The sequence below is a fragment of the Channa argus genome, chromosome 19 (genome assembly GCF_033026475.1).
Source record: "Channa argus isolate prfri chromosome 19, Channa argus male v1.0, whole genome shotgun sequence".
NCBI lineage: Eukaryota > Metazoa > Chordata > Actinopteri > Anabantiformes > Channidae > Channa > Channa argus.
The window spans coordinates 7,138,129-7,153,013 of NC_090215.1; the positions used below are offsets into that span (position 1 = coordinate 7,138,129).

Genomic DNA, 14,885 nt, shown 5'->3' on the forward strand with positions numbered 1-14,885 from the left:
TAAGTGCATGTAAACACTATTCCCTGATTACCTGAGAAAGCTGATTTTTCTGAGTGCCCTGGTTATTTAAGAGCATGTTAACACAGTCATTGCCAAAGTGTACCCCACCTTTTACCCAACAGCCTTTTTTTTTAGGGTTTATTATATTATGATTATATGATGAATTGTAGGTCACGTTGCTCTATACTCACAGGATTAACTTGGTGGAATAAAAAGTGTGTTTATGTCATAGGACAGTGTTTCAACACATTCTGTTTTGCATACATCCTTAGCTGACTCAACCGTATATGGTGTTGTTTTTCTGTTCAGAGCTCTCTATCTGCTTGGCAACAAGTTATTTTGATCTAAAGGAGAAGTATTGTATAGTGATGATTATGCATAAAGTGTCCAATCATATGAAGGCCCATCCGTGTTTGCTCTGTCGCTGCTTTCAATAAACAAGTCGAACAAGGAACAGCCCGGTGGAGCTGGCTGAGTTCGGGTGAAGTGTTAAGTCACTAAGACCCTGCCGGGCTCCCCTTGATCAAGTAAAACTGCAAAGTCGACTCTTGTCTTATTTCACTGTTGCTAAACTGTGATCCAGGTGTAATCAGCACTGTTGTGGTTGTTAGAACCCAACACATGCATGTGCTGGAAGACTTACAACCTACAGTTGGCGTATGTGAAAAAACAAATGTCAGAGTGAGATGGTCCGGCAATTTCTCAGACTTTATCCTGTGAGCCCCCCAAGTATGAAGTGAATGGGTGTGTTGACAACGTTTGGGTGAAACAAAACACTGTTTATCATGTCATGCTTTCTGTAGGCACTGACCCCTCACTGAAATCAAGTTTCTCATGTGAGAATGCTTCTGACTCAGACAGTCTCCTGTTGTGTCTTAAACAACAACAACTCCAAGACTACGTCCGGATCTGATTCTCTAGACATTTTGTGGAGTTCATATGTTAAAGAGGCTGGGGTTGGCTTCAGTACTTTTGCATTATTTAACAGGCTAAGTGATAAGATTTAGATAATGGATGGATGGATGTGCTGCTCAGACTTTTTTAAGCCCCGGTCCCAGGCAGAGTCATTTAATATTTGGTATCTGATACAGAGTCTGATCCAATATTTATGTTCAGCTACAGTAAAATTTGTAGTTCAAATAAAAAATTGTGAATCGTGTGGTGCACAATGGTTTTATAGTGTTAAAAATTGTAATTGGATCCACTGAATTAATTGTTGTAGTCACAAAACCGTAAGTTCCTGAAGGGACCATCTAATGGGTAGAGCAGCAAAGTTAGGGCGGCGGGATGGGATGCAGAAGTTGTGAGGTCAACTTCTGCATCCCCCCAAATGGCTTATAGGCAGAGAAAGAGTTTGATTGTGACATTGTGCAATGTGTATATGTACTCAGTGAATTTAAAGGTTGTTGTTCTTCTTCTAATGGTAAAGAGCACTGGAAATTAGTGCGTTTTGCCAACTCAGTCACTTACTGTTGTGTCCAAATTCTCTTCTCATCCACACACTTCATAGCAGAGTGGTGGCTGGCTATTAAATTTCACATTTTTCTCGTATTTTGTGTAACTGTATTAAAAAAAATAATAATAAAATAAATCAGGAAACTGTAGTTTGGCTGAATGAAGTGTAACCATGCACGTGGGGTCTTTTACTACACTATGCTTCATTCTTGTGACTCAGAATGTAACAATGTAGCTGAGGGGGACTTTCAATCCTGTTGTGTATATGCTCAGCAAGAATGAGGCCAGTACTCATTAGCAACCAGCCAGGGGCCTCATACTGTACATGACTGAATGGCCTAACACCCCCCCCCCCCCCCCACTTCATATTATTATGTCACCTGCCATTGTTTTCTATTTCTCTGTGAGCATGTAAGGAGGAGGCAGAGTCCATTTGCTCTTTCAGCCCATAAAGTATAGAGTAGAAGAATTGCAAAAATTAAGTCAAGAAAGTGGGATTTTTTTTTTTTTTACTGCCCGACAGACTACATGGTTGTAAGCTGTTATAATCTCTGGTCAGATCAAAGTGCTTAAAGTGTGCAACTGGAGCTAGCACTATTGTGAGTTTCAGGATCAGGCCTCCCTGCTTTCTCACTGCTTTGCTTTGCTGTTTGCACCACGCTCTTGAGGCAGTTATAGCAGTAAATAAGAATAACTATAAACTTAATAATCAAGCAGAAAGTGGTGCTATTCTCTGATTGGTCAGAAGGACAAGCTACTTTCAAAATACTTTTAGAAGTGGATATTTCTGCATCGCTGCCAGTGATGTTAAATGTGTCTGTATCATGCCAGGTGTCCATCACACCTCTCCACAATAAGATAGGTCTTAAATCTTCATATTCAGTGGGGATGTCCTGATACCAATACCAGCTTTGGGTATTGAGTCCAATACTGCCCTCGTACTCGTACTCAAACTTCTCCAGTACCACACTCAACACCATGTTGACCTCAAGTAGTTTAGGATGTAGGCAATGTTGGTGGAACAATTTCTGTGGTATGAAGGCAAGCGGACTATAAGCTCTGCTCTGCTAGTCTTAAGTCCTAAGATCCAGTTGCTAACAGTCATTCTTATCAAGATTATTTTAAATGTGAAATTTTTTTGACAGATATCAGGAAAAACTGAGGCAGATATACAGTAACTAGAACTTCACCTGTAATTAATTTATCTCCAAATTCCTCTCTAGACTCTACAGTCCATGTTGTTCGTGGTTCTCCATTGAGAATTTCACCTCAAATCTCTGCTTTGTTCATATTTTTTTTTGCTTTTTTTGCTTTTGAGCACATGACACAGGGTTACTGTTTTCCACTAAATTAGAAAAGGTCAAGGGTACCTCTGCAGTCACTTAAATGCTAATGCAATAATTTGGACTTTTGAGCCATGTTAGAAAGAATGCAAACATTTGCTAGATTTCTCAACCCAGGGAAACTGGTTAATTGCACTATTTTAAAATTGCAACGAGTTGAATGACCATGGGTAACAAAACCGGTGTGGGTTGTAGTGTCAAACCTCGGCAGAGTATCTATTAGACATTTTTAGCATGTTTTAGTAAACAGTTGGTTTGCAAACTGTATTCTTATTGAATGTCTCTCTCTCTTGATAGATAGATAGGTAGATAATCTCAAAGTTGTCTATAGTGCAGGATACAGGATTGGAACCATGTGAGGTTTGTTTAAATCTGTGTACTGTATAGTTCAGTTGTGGATTGGTGTCTTTGCAGAAACTAGATAAAAGATATTTATTTTGGGCAAACGAATTATTAGGTTTTGGTCAAAAGTGAAGAAGAGGAAGAAGCTGCGTTCTGAAAAGATACATACGTATTCTGTGAATTCGTAGTTATAGTAAGTAAAACTTAATAACACAATGTTGTAATTAGCTAATTAGCTATATACTGTCTTCTCTTATTGTCATCCTGTTTCTTATCATGGGATCCCATACGGGATGGGCCAGATGTTTGGCATCTTAAAAGTAACTATTTTGGCTTTTCAGCACTGGGACTGTAACTTTCTATAAATCAAAGTTAATCAGCTGTTCTATTCCAAGATTTACAATTTGTGCATCTTAACATTTGAAGAAATTTGGCTTGTTACAAAAGACTTGATCTAGTATTATTGCCATATTGATGATTAAAGGAGAGTAACATAAAACTAGCAAGGACATCTGTAGTGATTCTATATTCACAACAAAGCATCTGAGAAAAAGTCTTTAGTTTAATAATAGTATTTTGAGTTGTCCAGAGTTTATGGTAAAATAAAAAATAAAATTTGCTTTCCAACTTTATTAAAAGCAGCCGCTTTGCTTTACAACCCAAATAAACTAAGGACAAACCTGCTGTGTCTTCACAATGAGGACCAAGCCAAGTAAGGCCTATTAAAGGACACGTTCAACACTAAAAAGCTTAAAATACCGTATGGTACAAAGGCTTTAGCTTTAGTCTTATTTACTTAAGCACACTTCCTAACACACACACAGACACACACACACACAGACACTGGAAGCCTGGTCTACTTCACAGCATCAAAGATGAGTGTAACCCATTGATGGAATCCAGAAACTCTTGTGTCAAGCAGCTAAAGAGAAAACACTGGGTTGGGGTCTCTAATACAGACACACATGGACGTAGTGATAACCGGGTGTTGTGGTTTTTGTCGGCTTGTGTCAGGCCTGTCAAATTTATTCACTCTCTTTAAAGTCCTAAAATACTTACCAGTAGTGGTCAGATTGTTAAAACTAAGGGGCTGCTGGCTGGTGGAAGCAATAGGGAATGGAAACGAGGGCTCCAAATAATGGCAACTCGCTCAGCTGTACATGTATATATTTAGTCTCAATTCATTTAATTAGCTGATGGTAGTAGTACACTTATGCTACGATGTGGTTGCTCTCTATATGGGTGGAAAGGTTGATCTTGCCTGGAAAGAGAAGGTGAAAATATTCTAATATTTTGGAGCCAACTGTCCTTTCACACCAATGTTATATGAAAGACAAGACAAAGATGGTTTGAGCATCTCAGCAACACTTTGTACGGGTTGTGAAGTCCACACACAATGAGGTGAGAGCAGTTTATTCACAGCAAACAGAGCCAAGTCACTTACTGGAATCCTGGGCTGGGTTATGGTTTGGGGCTCGGCCACCAGCCAACACCTCCTGTTTGGTGTTAGAAACTTGAGTTATTATATGGGTGATATAGACCGTGATCAGCCAAAACATCCACTGAAAGGGGAAGAGCATCTTCCAAACGGCAGTCTTTGTGGCATGTTTCTTGTACCACTTGTGAACTGGCGTCAGAGTCATGGGCACCAAAGATTCATTGATATGCAGGGGAAATGTGTTTTAGCCCTTCTGGTCTGATCCCACAGAGAAGTTACTGTAGCACAAATTGCTGAAATTTTTTATGCTGGCTATGAAAAACATAGTTTTGGGCTAAGACTGACTTTTGGAGACCATTACATGAAGACAAGGCATTGATTCTTACACACATTTCCTGTACATTGATTCATGTCAAATAACTTCTGTACAGTAAAAAATCTTGTGAAATCCAAAAGTTTAATACACAGAGCTGGAATAGTTGACTCTTTTTCTCTGTGTGATTTAATGTATTACTGTAGAAGATTAGCAAGATTTCTTCCTACTTTTTTCCATTCTTTATTTTCTTGAATGGATAGTTCCTCTACTAAATTGTTGACATTATTTAATGGGAGCTGCTGATAGCAAATTTTTTTCCAGTATCCATTTTTTTTGCAAAGATCAGTCCCACCAAATGTTACTATTCAATAGATAGTATGAATACATTGAGAATCAGTGTTCTGAGAGATCGACCCATTCAGGTGCTGTCCTCGAGACAAGCCTTAAAAACAAATAGCTCAAATAAAAATACACCAGACGGTAAAATGTTTTAATAGCAATATTACAATTAACTCCTTGCATTTGTCTGCAGATCCTTCCTGTTGCCAACATGCTGCTGTGGCCTCGCCTTGTAAAGAAGCTTGTGACCAGGTATGGACACAGAAACCACACGCACAAACGCGCACACACATACACATACATACAAACAAGTCCACTCCTCAGCCCCTTATAGTTTACCCATGAATAGCGTTTTTTGAAGGGGAGTGGTCTCAAGTATTTTGTCTCTTTGGGCTCTTTGAAGTGTAGAATAAAAGTTCTGTCTGCCTCTGTTTCATTTGGGAGCAGGTGACACTTTCCCTCTTTCTGTATCTGTCTCTTTCTGTGAAGCCCTCATGTCCTTCTTTATGGCAAAAGAAACATAAAGGAGATGTGAAAGAAGCTTTTCTCTGCTAGCAACTAACGGGCACAGAGTTCAAACCTTATTGCTGCTTTTGAAGTATGGGGGGTGGGGTGGGGGGTGTGGTATCTAAAGAGGGAGGTTGGACAGAGCGTATTGTGCTCCTATTGGTTGACATCATCGTTTTGCTATCCATAGAAACAAAGATTGTAGACAGAAAAAGACATTAAAAGAAAGATAAAAACTGGCAAAATACAGTGGTGAAATTAGAGGGAGATTTCAAAAGAAAACAAAGGTCTAGGGGGAAAAAAGAATGAAAAAGTGAAGTGATGAAGATGAAAAAGACAGAAAGATAAGATGGCATCATTAAGAGGTTGTGGTTATGGTCTTGAGTGTGGAGGTGGATGTGGTTTGGTTTGGTTTAGGGGGTGGGTGTCAGACACACACTGTAATCGCCATGACCATTTTAGCTCTAATTGAAGCTGCCTTGTGCCTGGTTACACCCAGAAAATAACCGGTTCTTCAAAGGCTCTGGTGGTTACCATAAAGGCTCAAAGAATCTTTTTTTTCTTTCTATTAATGAACAAGATTAAAGATCCTGATGTGGCGTAAGGCTCTTTGATACTGCTGGTCTGATAGATTTCATATGAAGGGGCTGTAAAAATTAGTAACCTTACTACATTTTGGCACCTGTTCAATGAAGGATGGGATTGTTCAGCGATGTGAAACTACATACAGATCACGTAGATACATGATTCTGAGTCGATGGGTAGATTGTGTTTTAGTGTCAGAACTGTCCTGATTTATTTTTCAAAAGCAAAATGTCAGTGAAATCCTCAAGTAATGTACTTTGTATCTAAAGTGAAAAAAAAAATGCCCCAGATTGGTGCAGTTTCACCAGACAGTTTGGAGACTGTTGTTATATCTATGTTAAACTCTGTTAATCCTGCAGGGTCTTAGCCATTATTTTCCCATTGCTGATTCATCAACTCTTGTTGAATTTGTCTAAATACTGTTGGGCACAAACAAGAAAATCATATTGTTTTCAGCACAACATTGACTGATTGTATTTACAATTATGCAGCAGAATACTATTTATTTAGAGTGATTTAGCAATTTATGAATTTCAATTTATTTTAGAATATAGAGTAAAATCTAACTAAAAAGAGTGATGGTGATGATGGAGTCTTTTAAAGGCAAGTTATAAGTCCTGGGAAGATCAATTTGCACATGAGGCTACAGTATAGAGAACAATTCTTATAAGGTTCTTTTATAGATAAAAATCAATGATGTTAAATGGTTTTATCCAAGTAAACACCACGGGAATTCTCACTGGTAGACATTCAGACATAGAGGAGGATTTAGTGGACTTTTGCTTTTGCTCTGTGTTGAAATGAAAACCTAACAATTCTTAGGCTTTGATGAGATATTACTGGAAGCTGGTGCTGTACTGAAGCATTTTCCTTAGGCATGCAGTGTTTGATCAGTCTGCCATCTAGCACTTATTCACCCTTAATTTAGACACACAGAGTCTTACAAATGGCCTGCTTGTGTGGTTGTCTGCCTGAAAAAGTCTGTCTTTTGTTGGGTTGGTGAGACTTCTTCTTTGATTATCTGCCAACAAATCACTGTTGCATTGCTTAGTGTCTTGTTTTTCTGTTAGACTCCAAACGGGATTTGGAAAAGAAGCAAATGAAGTTACTGTCAATCTGTCTTGCATTCCTGTGATTTAGTTTGTTCGAACAAAGGACGAGCCGAGAACACCTGATTACAAACACATTATGAGCACCTGCAGCCGGCCAAAGGAAATGAATAAGCTCCAAAAGGACAGTGGTGTACAATCAAACTGAATTTCTTTAGTGAGGTACCCTCATTTTTCCTTCATAGTCAAAAGAAAGATAAAATGAAACTTCAGCAATTTATTGGGGACACTAGAGTGTTGAAGCAGCAAAGCTGTAACAAAATTAAAAGTAGAGCAAATTGAAAATATTAAACCTCCAGTGTACAACAACAAGCATATTAGACATTGTAGCTGTTTATGAGTTTGTCAAGAATTTTCTAACAGAGCAATTATAATGTTGGCATTTCTTTGTTGCTTTGAGAAATGAAAATCCCATATTCGATTTCCTTTCTACTTTGTTTTTTCTTCAACTCCAGACAAAAATATTAGGTGTTTAGAACTAAAAGCTCAGCTATGTTCAGCAGCTGGCACCAGAAAATCTCAGCAATCTGTGAGGAGAATGGCCTGACTGGTTTAAGCTAAATGAGAGGAAAGACTAACAGAAATAACCACTTGTTACAACTGAGGTTTCCAGAAGAGCATCTCTGAATGCACATCATGTTGACCTTTGAAGCAGGTGGGACCACACCGGATGCCACCTCTGTCAGCCAAGAACAGCAAACTGAGTCTACAATTGATAAGAGCTCATTTAAAAACTGGACAATGGAAGATTAGGAAAATGTTGCCTGGTCTGATGAGTTTAGATTTCTGCTGCAGATTTGTGACTATGCATCACTGATGTGCAATATAAACCAAAATCTATAGGGAATGTTTCTGGCCCTTTTTAAATCTATGCCACAAAGAATTAGAGCAGTTCTGAAGGCAAAAGGGCTTCCAGCTCAGTACTAAAAAGATGTACCTAATAAAGTGGCCAGGGAGTGTATGTTTAGCATGTCTGTTTGCTTAGATTTAAGTGAATTATTATTCCAAAAAGGAGTGTGACGCAATCTGGGGCAAATGGCTGCTAAATGTTCGAAAGTCTTCCAAACCCACGAGCCATTGCAACAGCTCTGACTTATGGGCCGGTTCATAAACATGTCAAATAAGCAGCTACGTTACAATAATCCTGTGGTTTATCCTATGGTTTTATTTTCTCAGCAAAGCACAAATGTTTCCACATTCCTTAGTGAAGATCACAATCATGACACTGTGAGAGCAAACCATCAAGCATCCTTGGTGTTATTTGCCTATTAGTTTTCACAGCCAGTATTCTGAACCACTGTTATGTCCAATAGCTGCAGAAAAAAGGAGATGATCCATAAAAATAACTAGTCCTTCCAGCAGCCTGAGTGTGTGAAGCTGTAAATCTCACACACTTGGTTTCTTGACTTTACACTTCAGCCAGCGACTGTTGGCAGTGGCTGTATTCTCCCAGGCTTTTGCCCTGTATTTTCACATAACACTTGAATGTGTTATCACTAAGTGTGCGTGTGTGAGAGATGCACACCCAAGACTTGTGGATGTCTTAATGGTGTCAAAATGAGCATATTTCAAAAATGCATTATCCAACACTTTCCCATGGCCGAAGCACATTCCTCTGGGTGGAAAACAACATATCACATTTCTATGGCCTCTCTGATCAAAGTTGTTTCGGAATGATTTCCCCCGCTATTAAGTTTAATTTCAAATTTATATCTGCAGTGGTCCTTATCATAATTTTTGATGATTACAGCACATATTAAGATGAGTCTGCATGTTCCAGTGTCTGCAAGTATTACAAAAATTAGCGAAACAATTCATTTCATAGATTAGATTTTTCTTGTAGTCAGTTCATTTACACATTTTCATCATGCTTTGGTGGATCAATGAGAACCATGATAAGGAAAATCTGCAAAATTTTCTAAAATCAGGTGCTGCGATTTTTTTTAATCTATTTTTTTAACTAAAATTATTACACCATCCGACACAGAACAGACAAGACCCAATGTCTGTGTTGTGACTCAATAGTCCAATATAGGCTCAGATAATTAGGGTGCTCGTCTTTCTCTAAAGGTGCCGCCAATATGTGAATATGCTACTATGTAACAACAAAGCTCCACTTTAGAACAACTGAAGAAATAGTTTAAGACCCATCAAGAATATGATCACTAGGGACTAATGAGGCACAATTATGTGCAAAATGATAAGTTGTCACTTATTTTACACCAAGGCAGCGAATTTACATACACACAAAGGAAAAACAACTCAAGGCTACGCTTGCGTTAAGAACGGCTACATCGGCTAAATATTAGCTGTAAAACTTCAGGGTAAGCTTTAGTTAAATGGCCAATTATATAACGCTTTTATCTAAAGCACTTTACATTGCTGCTTCTCATTCAACCATTTACACACTCGCACACCAATGGTGGTGGCTGCTATGCAAGGTGCTTACCCGACCCACCAGGAGCAACTTGGGCTTCAGTTTCTCGCCAAAGGACACTTCAAAGAGGGAGAGACCAGGAATCGAACCACTGACCCTTTGGTCCGTGGATATTTGTATGCAGGTTGTCTTGTAACAACCTGCATACAAACAAAATGCTACATACAGTGACAAGTCACACACATACTTCCTGTGTGTTGTGTAACGATCATCATTAAATGCGTGACGTCAAGCACTGGAGCTGGAGTCTACTGTGGGACAACCTTCTAGCTGTTCTGGCAGCGCAGACTACTCCACTGCTGTGTTGCCCATTGTGCCCAATGTAACACTCAAATATTTCAAAATGTATTAGTTACAATTACTTAGGACTTCTGTTCTTGGGAAGTATAATATATCTTAAAGGCTATGTTTATGCAATCTATTTACATCATATAGAATATCTTTTTGTAAAATAGATTTTACAAAAAGGCAGGACAGAAATCCTTTTAACTAAATCTTATTGTAATTTTAACTGCATTGTATAGGTTTATATTTCAGTTTTTATGTGTTTAAGGTACAGTATTCTGTCAATTATACAATAAAATATGATTTATATTTACTTTGAAATTAACAGCTAGGTTTGGTTCCCTACTTTAATAAAACCTTCTGTAAATTAAACATTGCATTAGTGTTTTTGTATTTACATTTATTTTGATGTGATGATTTTACAGCAATTTACTGTTGATTTCACTGACATTTCTTTACATTAGCATTTAGTAATTTAGCAGATGCTTACAGTGATGTTTTTGTATGTTTTGTATTTTATATGTTTTTACATATCTGATCAATTGATAAAAACAGTACTTTTTTTGCTGCCTTATTTTTGGAATTATTGCAGCCTAAAGTTACCGATTTTGTGATGACTAATTGTGCATGTTGCAGTGGTTTCAGGTCTTATCTGCAATAGAATTGCAGGAGCTGGTGAAAGCATTTTTTTTCCTTTTACATTATAAGAAAAGGATGCAACTCGTTTCGGTGAGAATATTATTAACATTACATGTTCATGCAGAATTCACAGGGATTAGTTGATGGTCCGTTAATTGTTGTGATCAGGTCTAGTTTATGAATGTTTTGAGTGAGGTTTTGACCATATTTGTTTCAGTAATATAACCGTTGTATATGCGATTTTTTCTTTACTTCCGCTCAGGGACTACATATGAAATGTAAACAAAACTAACATTTAATGGGAAATGGTACAAGACTATCATGTAAAATGTTTTGGCATGTGAACATAAATCAAAGAATGTGCCATATTAATACTTCATTCTGCTCCTATTCTGCAGCTTGCCACTATAAAAAGCGAGTCTCGTCTGAAGCATCTCCTTCAGAGGTTACCTAGCTACTGTCCAGAGTCTATGGTGAGTCCACTGTCTGTTTGTACTGCTGTTTAATTTTGCTGCTGAACATCATTCAAAGTTGATCAAATGTGTTTCAAATGCAAGACAAAATTTGGGATCCAAAAGTCTTATGAACAATTGTCATTATTTACAAAAGCACCCCAATGCAAATGTAGATGGTTTACCATTAACTGCAAAAACAGCCTCAAAATCTAAAAAAAAAAAAAGGAAAAAAAAGAATTTTATTCAAAAGTACATAATTGCTGTCAATATCGCTTTTAAACCAGCAGAACTTACTTTAACACAATATAAGTACATTGAAAGGTTTAAGAGTTGATTAGGCTTTCTGTTTGCCCTCAGATGGTCTCAGGCCTCAGATGTTCTTCTATTAATACGACAATCTGAGGTATGCAGACTAATTTTGTACAGTAAAAAACAAGATGGTGAACTTCTGACTGCAAGAAGAACTCTGTTGTTTGTTGTATTTGGCTGCATAACAAGAAAAGTTAAAATAAACGACAAACAAGAAAAGGTCCAAGGATGGGAAATAAACAGAACTTTTCTGGCAATTGTCAGTCATAGTCCAGATAGTTTACTTGGACTTAAATTCTGTCATCTAGCCAAAGTCCCCAGCCATCCAGTCATCAAGTCCCCATGGATGTGTGAGTGCAACTCAAAATATATGTCACATTGACCCATGTGGACTGTTTCAGAACAACATCTCTATGTTATGCAGATATCAAACTATACCGATACGAATGGTCCCCAAGGGAGAAAAACAACCAGTGTGCAATGAAACACATTAAAACATATGGTCAGATTAGAGTTTGGTTAAAAGGTAAAGGTTTTTCAGGGTGGGGAGTGGGGGGTTGTGGGTTATAAAGAGTCTAAGGGCAGAGAATGTCATTGCTGGTCAGAATATAAAAGCCCACTAAAGGAAATTTGTGATTTGGGTATTGGCCTATATGATTTTTTGATTTAGTTTACAGCTTTCAGTTCAATCACGTTATCTCAAGAGATGATCTTCAAGATGTAGAAACTTTCTGAGAACGTTTGGACATTTGTGATAGCTGTTTGACAAAATAATCTAAAGTCATGGTTCAGTCAGCAGTTTTCTTGTTCTTAACAACCAAATATGTGCAAAATGTTCCCACCAACAAAGCGTGACAGGCTGCCTTATTGTAACATGTATAAGATGCTAACAATTAAATCTCATGCACTTCCTCATTAACATGCTGAAATAATTGAGTCACAAGTTTGAGCAGTTAAGAGAGTTTGGTGACTCTGACACGGGACATTTGTACAATCAGGAATCGCAAAGTAAAATAAAAGAAATATAAAAACACAAAAATGTTGCATGACACTCATTATACGTTATTCCGATTTTCATTTTGTTTTAATTTGGTTTAACTTTGAGCTCATGTAATGTTGGGACGACTATTTGAGTGCTCATTGACTGTTGGCCAGTGTTAAAAGAAAGTCAGTATCAACTCTCTAATTAGACTTATACAGGAAGTGGGTTGGTGGTTATGGTTAGCAGAATATTGTAGCACCTGGTTAAGCCCACACACACAAGCTGATTCCTTCCTCCCACCATGGCTAATTACAAAGCACAGAGGCTGGTTTGGTGCTTGTCTTGTCTCTCTCCAACAGTCTATTAGAACCATACCAGTATTTAGACTTAGGCAGCTTTAAATGTTTTCTATCACTGGGACATGTGTCTTGTACTTATTTAGCTACTTGAAACAATGAGCATAATGTAGATGCACAGAAAGAGCAGACTCTGGGATGGTGATCTCAGACTTGATCACAGTGATTTATGTCCATATGGGGTCTTTACTTTTTCACTAATGTAATGTCCCCACAGCTGTCCTGTGATATCGTGAGATCATACACCACCCAAGCCTTCCTCTCAGGGGGGTCCTGTTATCGAAGTCTATCAGTATTGAAGACTTCAGGGTGTAACCAATTGGGATTTGGATGCTCCTTGTCCACTTCCTGTTATAGTCAAACCATCTACATCTCCCTGTCCATTGTCCTCTTCACTTACAAGAAGTTGCGCTCACAACAGATCATTTATATTGTAGAGGTGGTGGAAATCAACATTAAGTCTATCACTGAAGGAAATTGTGAGAAGAGGTAAAAAGCTCCAGAAAAAGTCTTGTTTTTAACCCTAGTAAATGAGGCAAAACATAATTCAGGTCAGGTTCAGTTGTTGGTTGAGTGACTAAGAACTGACAGTGGGACATGTGTCTCTGCTGTAGACGGTTATATTGGGAGGATCCAACTTCTAATGTATGCAAAGTGTTTTTTAATGTAGTGAAACTCAACACTAACAAGAACATAAATTTAAGAGAAAGTATATTTATTGAGTTGTAGAGCTATTGAATTCTGCAATAATTTTCGACTATAAACACAAGAAAACTGAAAAATCCCTGGCGTTCTGGGTGGAGGAATTTATGCTTTGGCTCAACTAAACTGCAGCTTTATTCTTTTTGTCATGTTCATGCCTTATAGGCCCCGGCTTCATCACAAATCATGTTTATACCTTATGTAAAGAGACTGTTACTCCTCAGTCTGCTTTGTAAATGATGTTGAAGCCTAGTGATGGGAACCTTTGTTCCAAAGCCAAGAAACACGGTGGGAGTGTTAACGGTGACGTTAAGTTTACAGAAATTACGTTCCTGTAAAAGCACCACACACACTTTCCATGTCTTTCTCTGCTGCTGTCCCTCCCTGCGTCTCTCTGCCCTTGTGGGAGAGGATACGTGCTGCTTGAAAATGATTAATCCCTAATTTTCTTTATCTCAACAATGTTTCGATTGAAACAAAATGAAATGTATGTTCCCTGAGAAATTAGAGAAACCACTCACAACGTCCTTGCTGCCTTTATACTACATATGTTGGTTGTTTAGTATAATCTGTTGATGACAGATTTTTTTCCAAGTCAGGGAATTACTAGATAATTAGTCTGCCTGTAACCCTGGACCCGCGTGTTTGTCATCACATGCCTACCCCTAACCTAAACCCAAAAATTTTTAATTGCTTAAGTATTTTCATATGGTGTATGCTTGGCTGAAGCCTGAGCCTGGAGTTATCCACTATGGCTTAAAGCCCAAACCAAGGCCTAATGGGGTTTTTTGGGGAGATTTTTCTTACCTAAACGAGTTGTCTAAGAACAGAGGATGTAACTGTTGTACAGGATGGTAAATCTCACTCAGGCAAGTTTGTTATTTGTAAAATTGGGCAAAAAACAGGGGATGTGTATATTGTGACTTGCATTGTCATTCATGCAGACATTGCCACTGCACTGAAGTGGTGTAATGTCAACATAAAACTGCCCATGCATAACCAGATATGATATTGAGTGTACTTTTGTATAATTTTGTTGATCTTTGATATACATAAAAATCTACAATGATTAGTCAATTAATTAGTTGATAAAAGAAAAATAACTATTAATAACTAATAATGGATTAGTTATCATCAAGAAAGACATTCTTTGTCTTGTTGTGCTTAATTGTTCTAGTGGTTAAGATAATCAATATTATAAAGTCTTGTAGACCTTTCTATACTGTATGCATGCTTGTTCTGTGTGGCCACCCACGAATTACAATTGTCGTTCACACAAACCATGA

The 14,885-nt window shown here is 37.9% G+C and overlaps 1 protein-coding gene across 1 annotated transcript in view; it reads left to right on the plus strand.

Moving 5' to 3' along the window:
* Positions 1 to 14,885, plus strand: part of reck (reversion-inducing-cysteine-rich protein with kazal motifs) — a 54,403-nt gene that overhangs the window by 13,847 nt on the left and 25,671 nt on the right. Inside the window, exons 2-3 of the mRNA XM_067486298.1 lie at positions 5,427 to 5,485; positions 11,194 to 11,268. Of these exons, the coding sequence (XP_067342399.1) occupies positions 5,427 to 5,485; positions 11,194 to 11,268 (134 nt within the window). The remainder of the gene's footprint in view (positions 1 to 5,426; positions 5,486 to 11,193; positions 11,269 to 14,885) is intronic.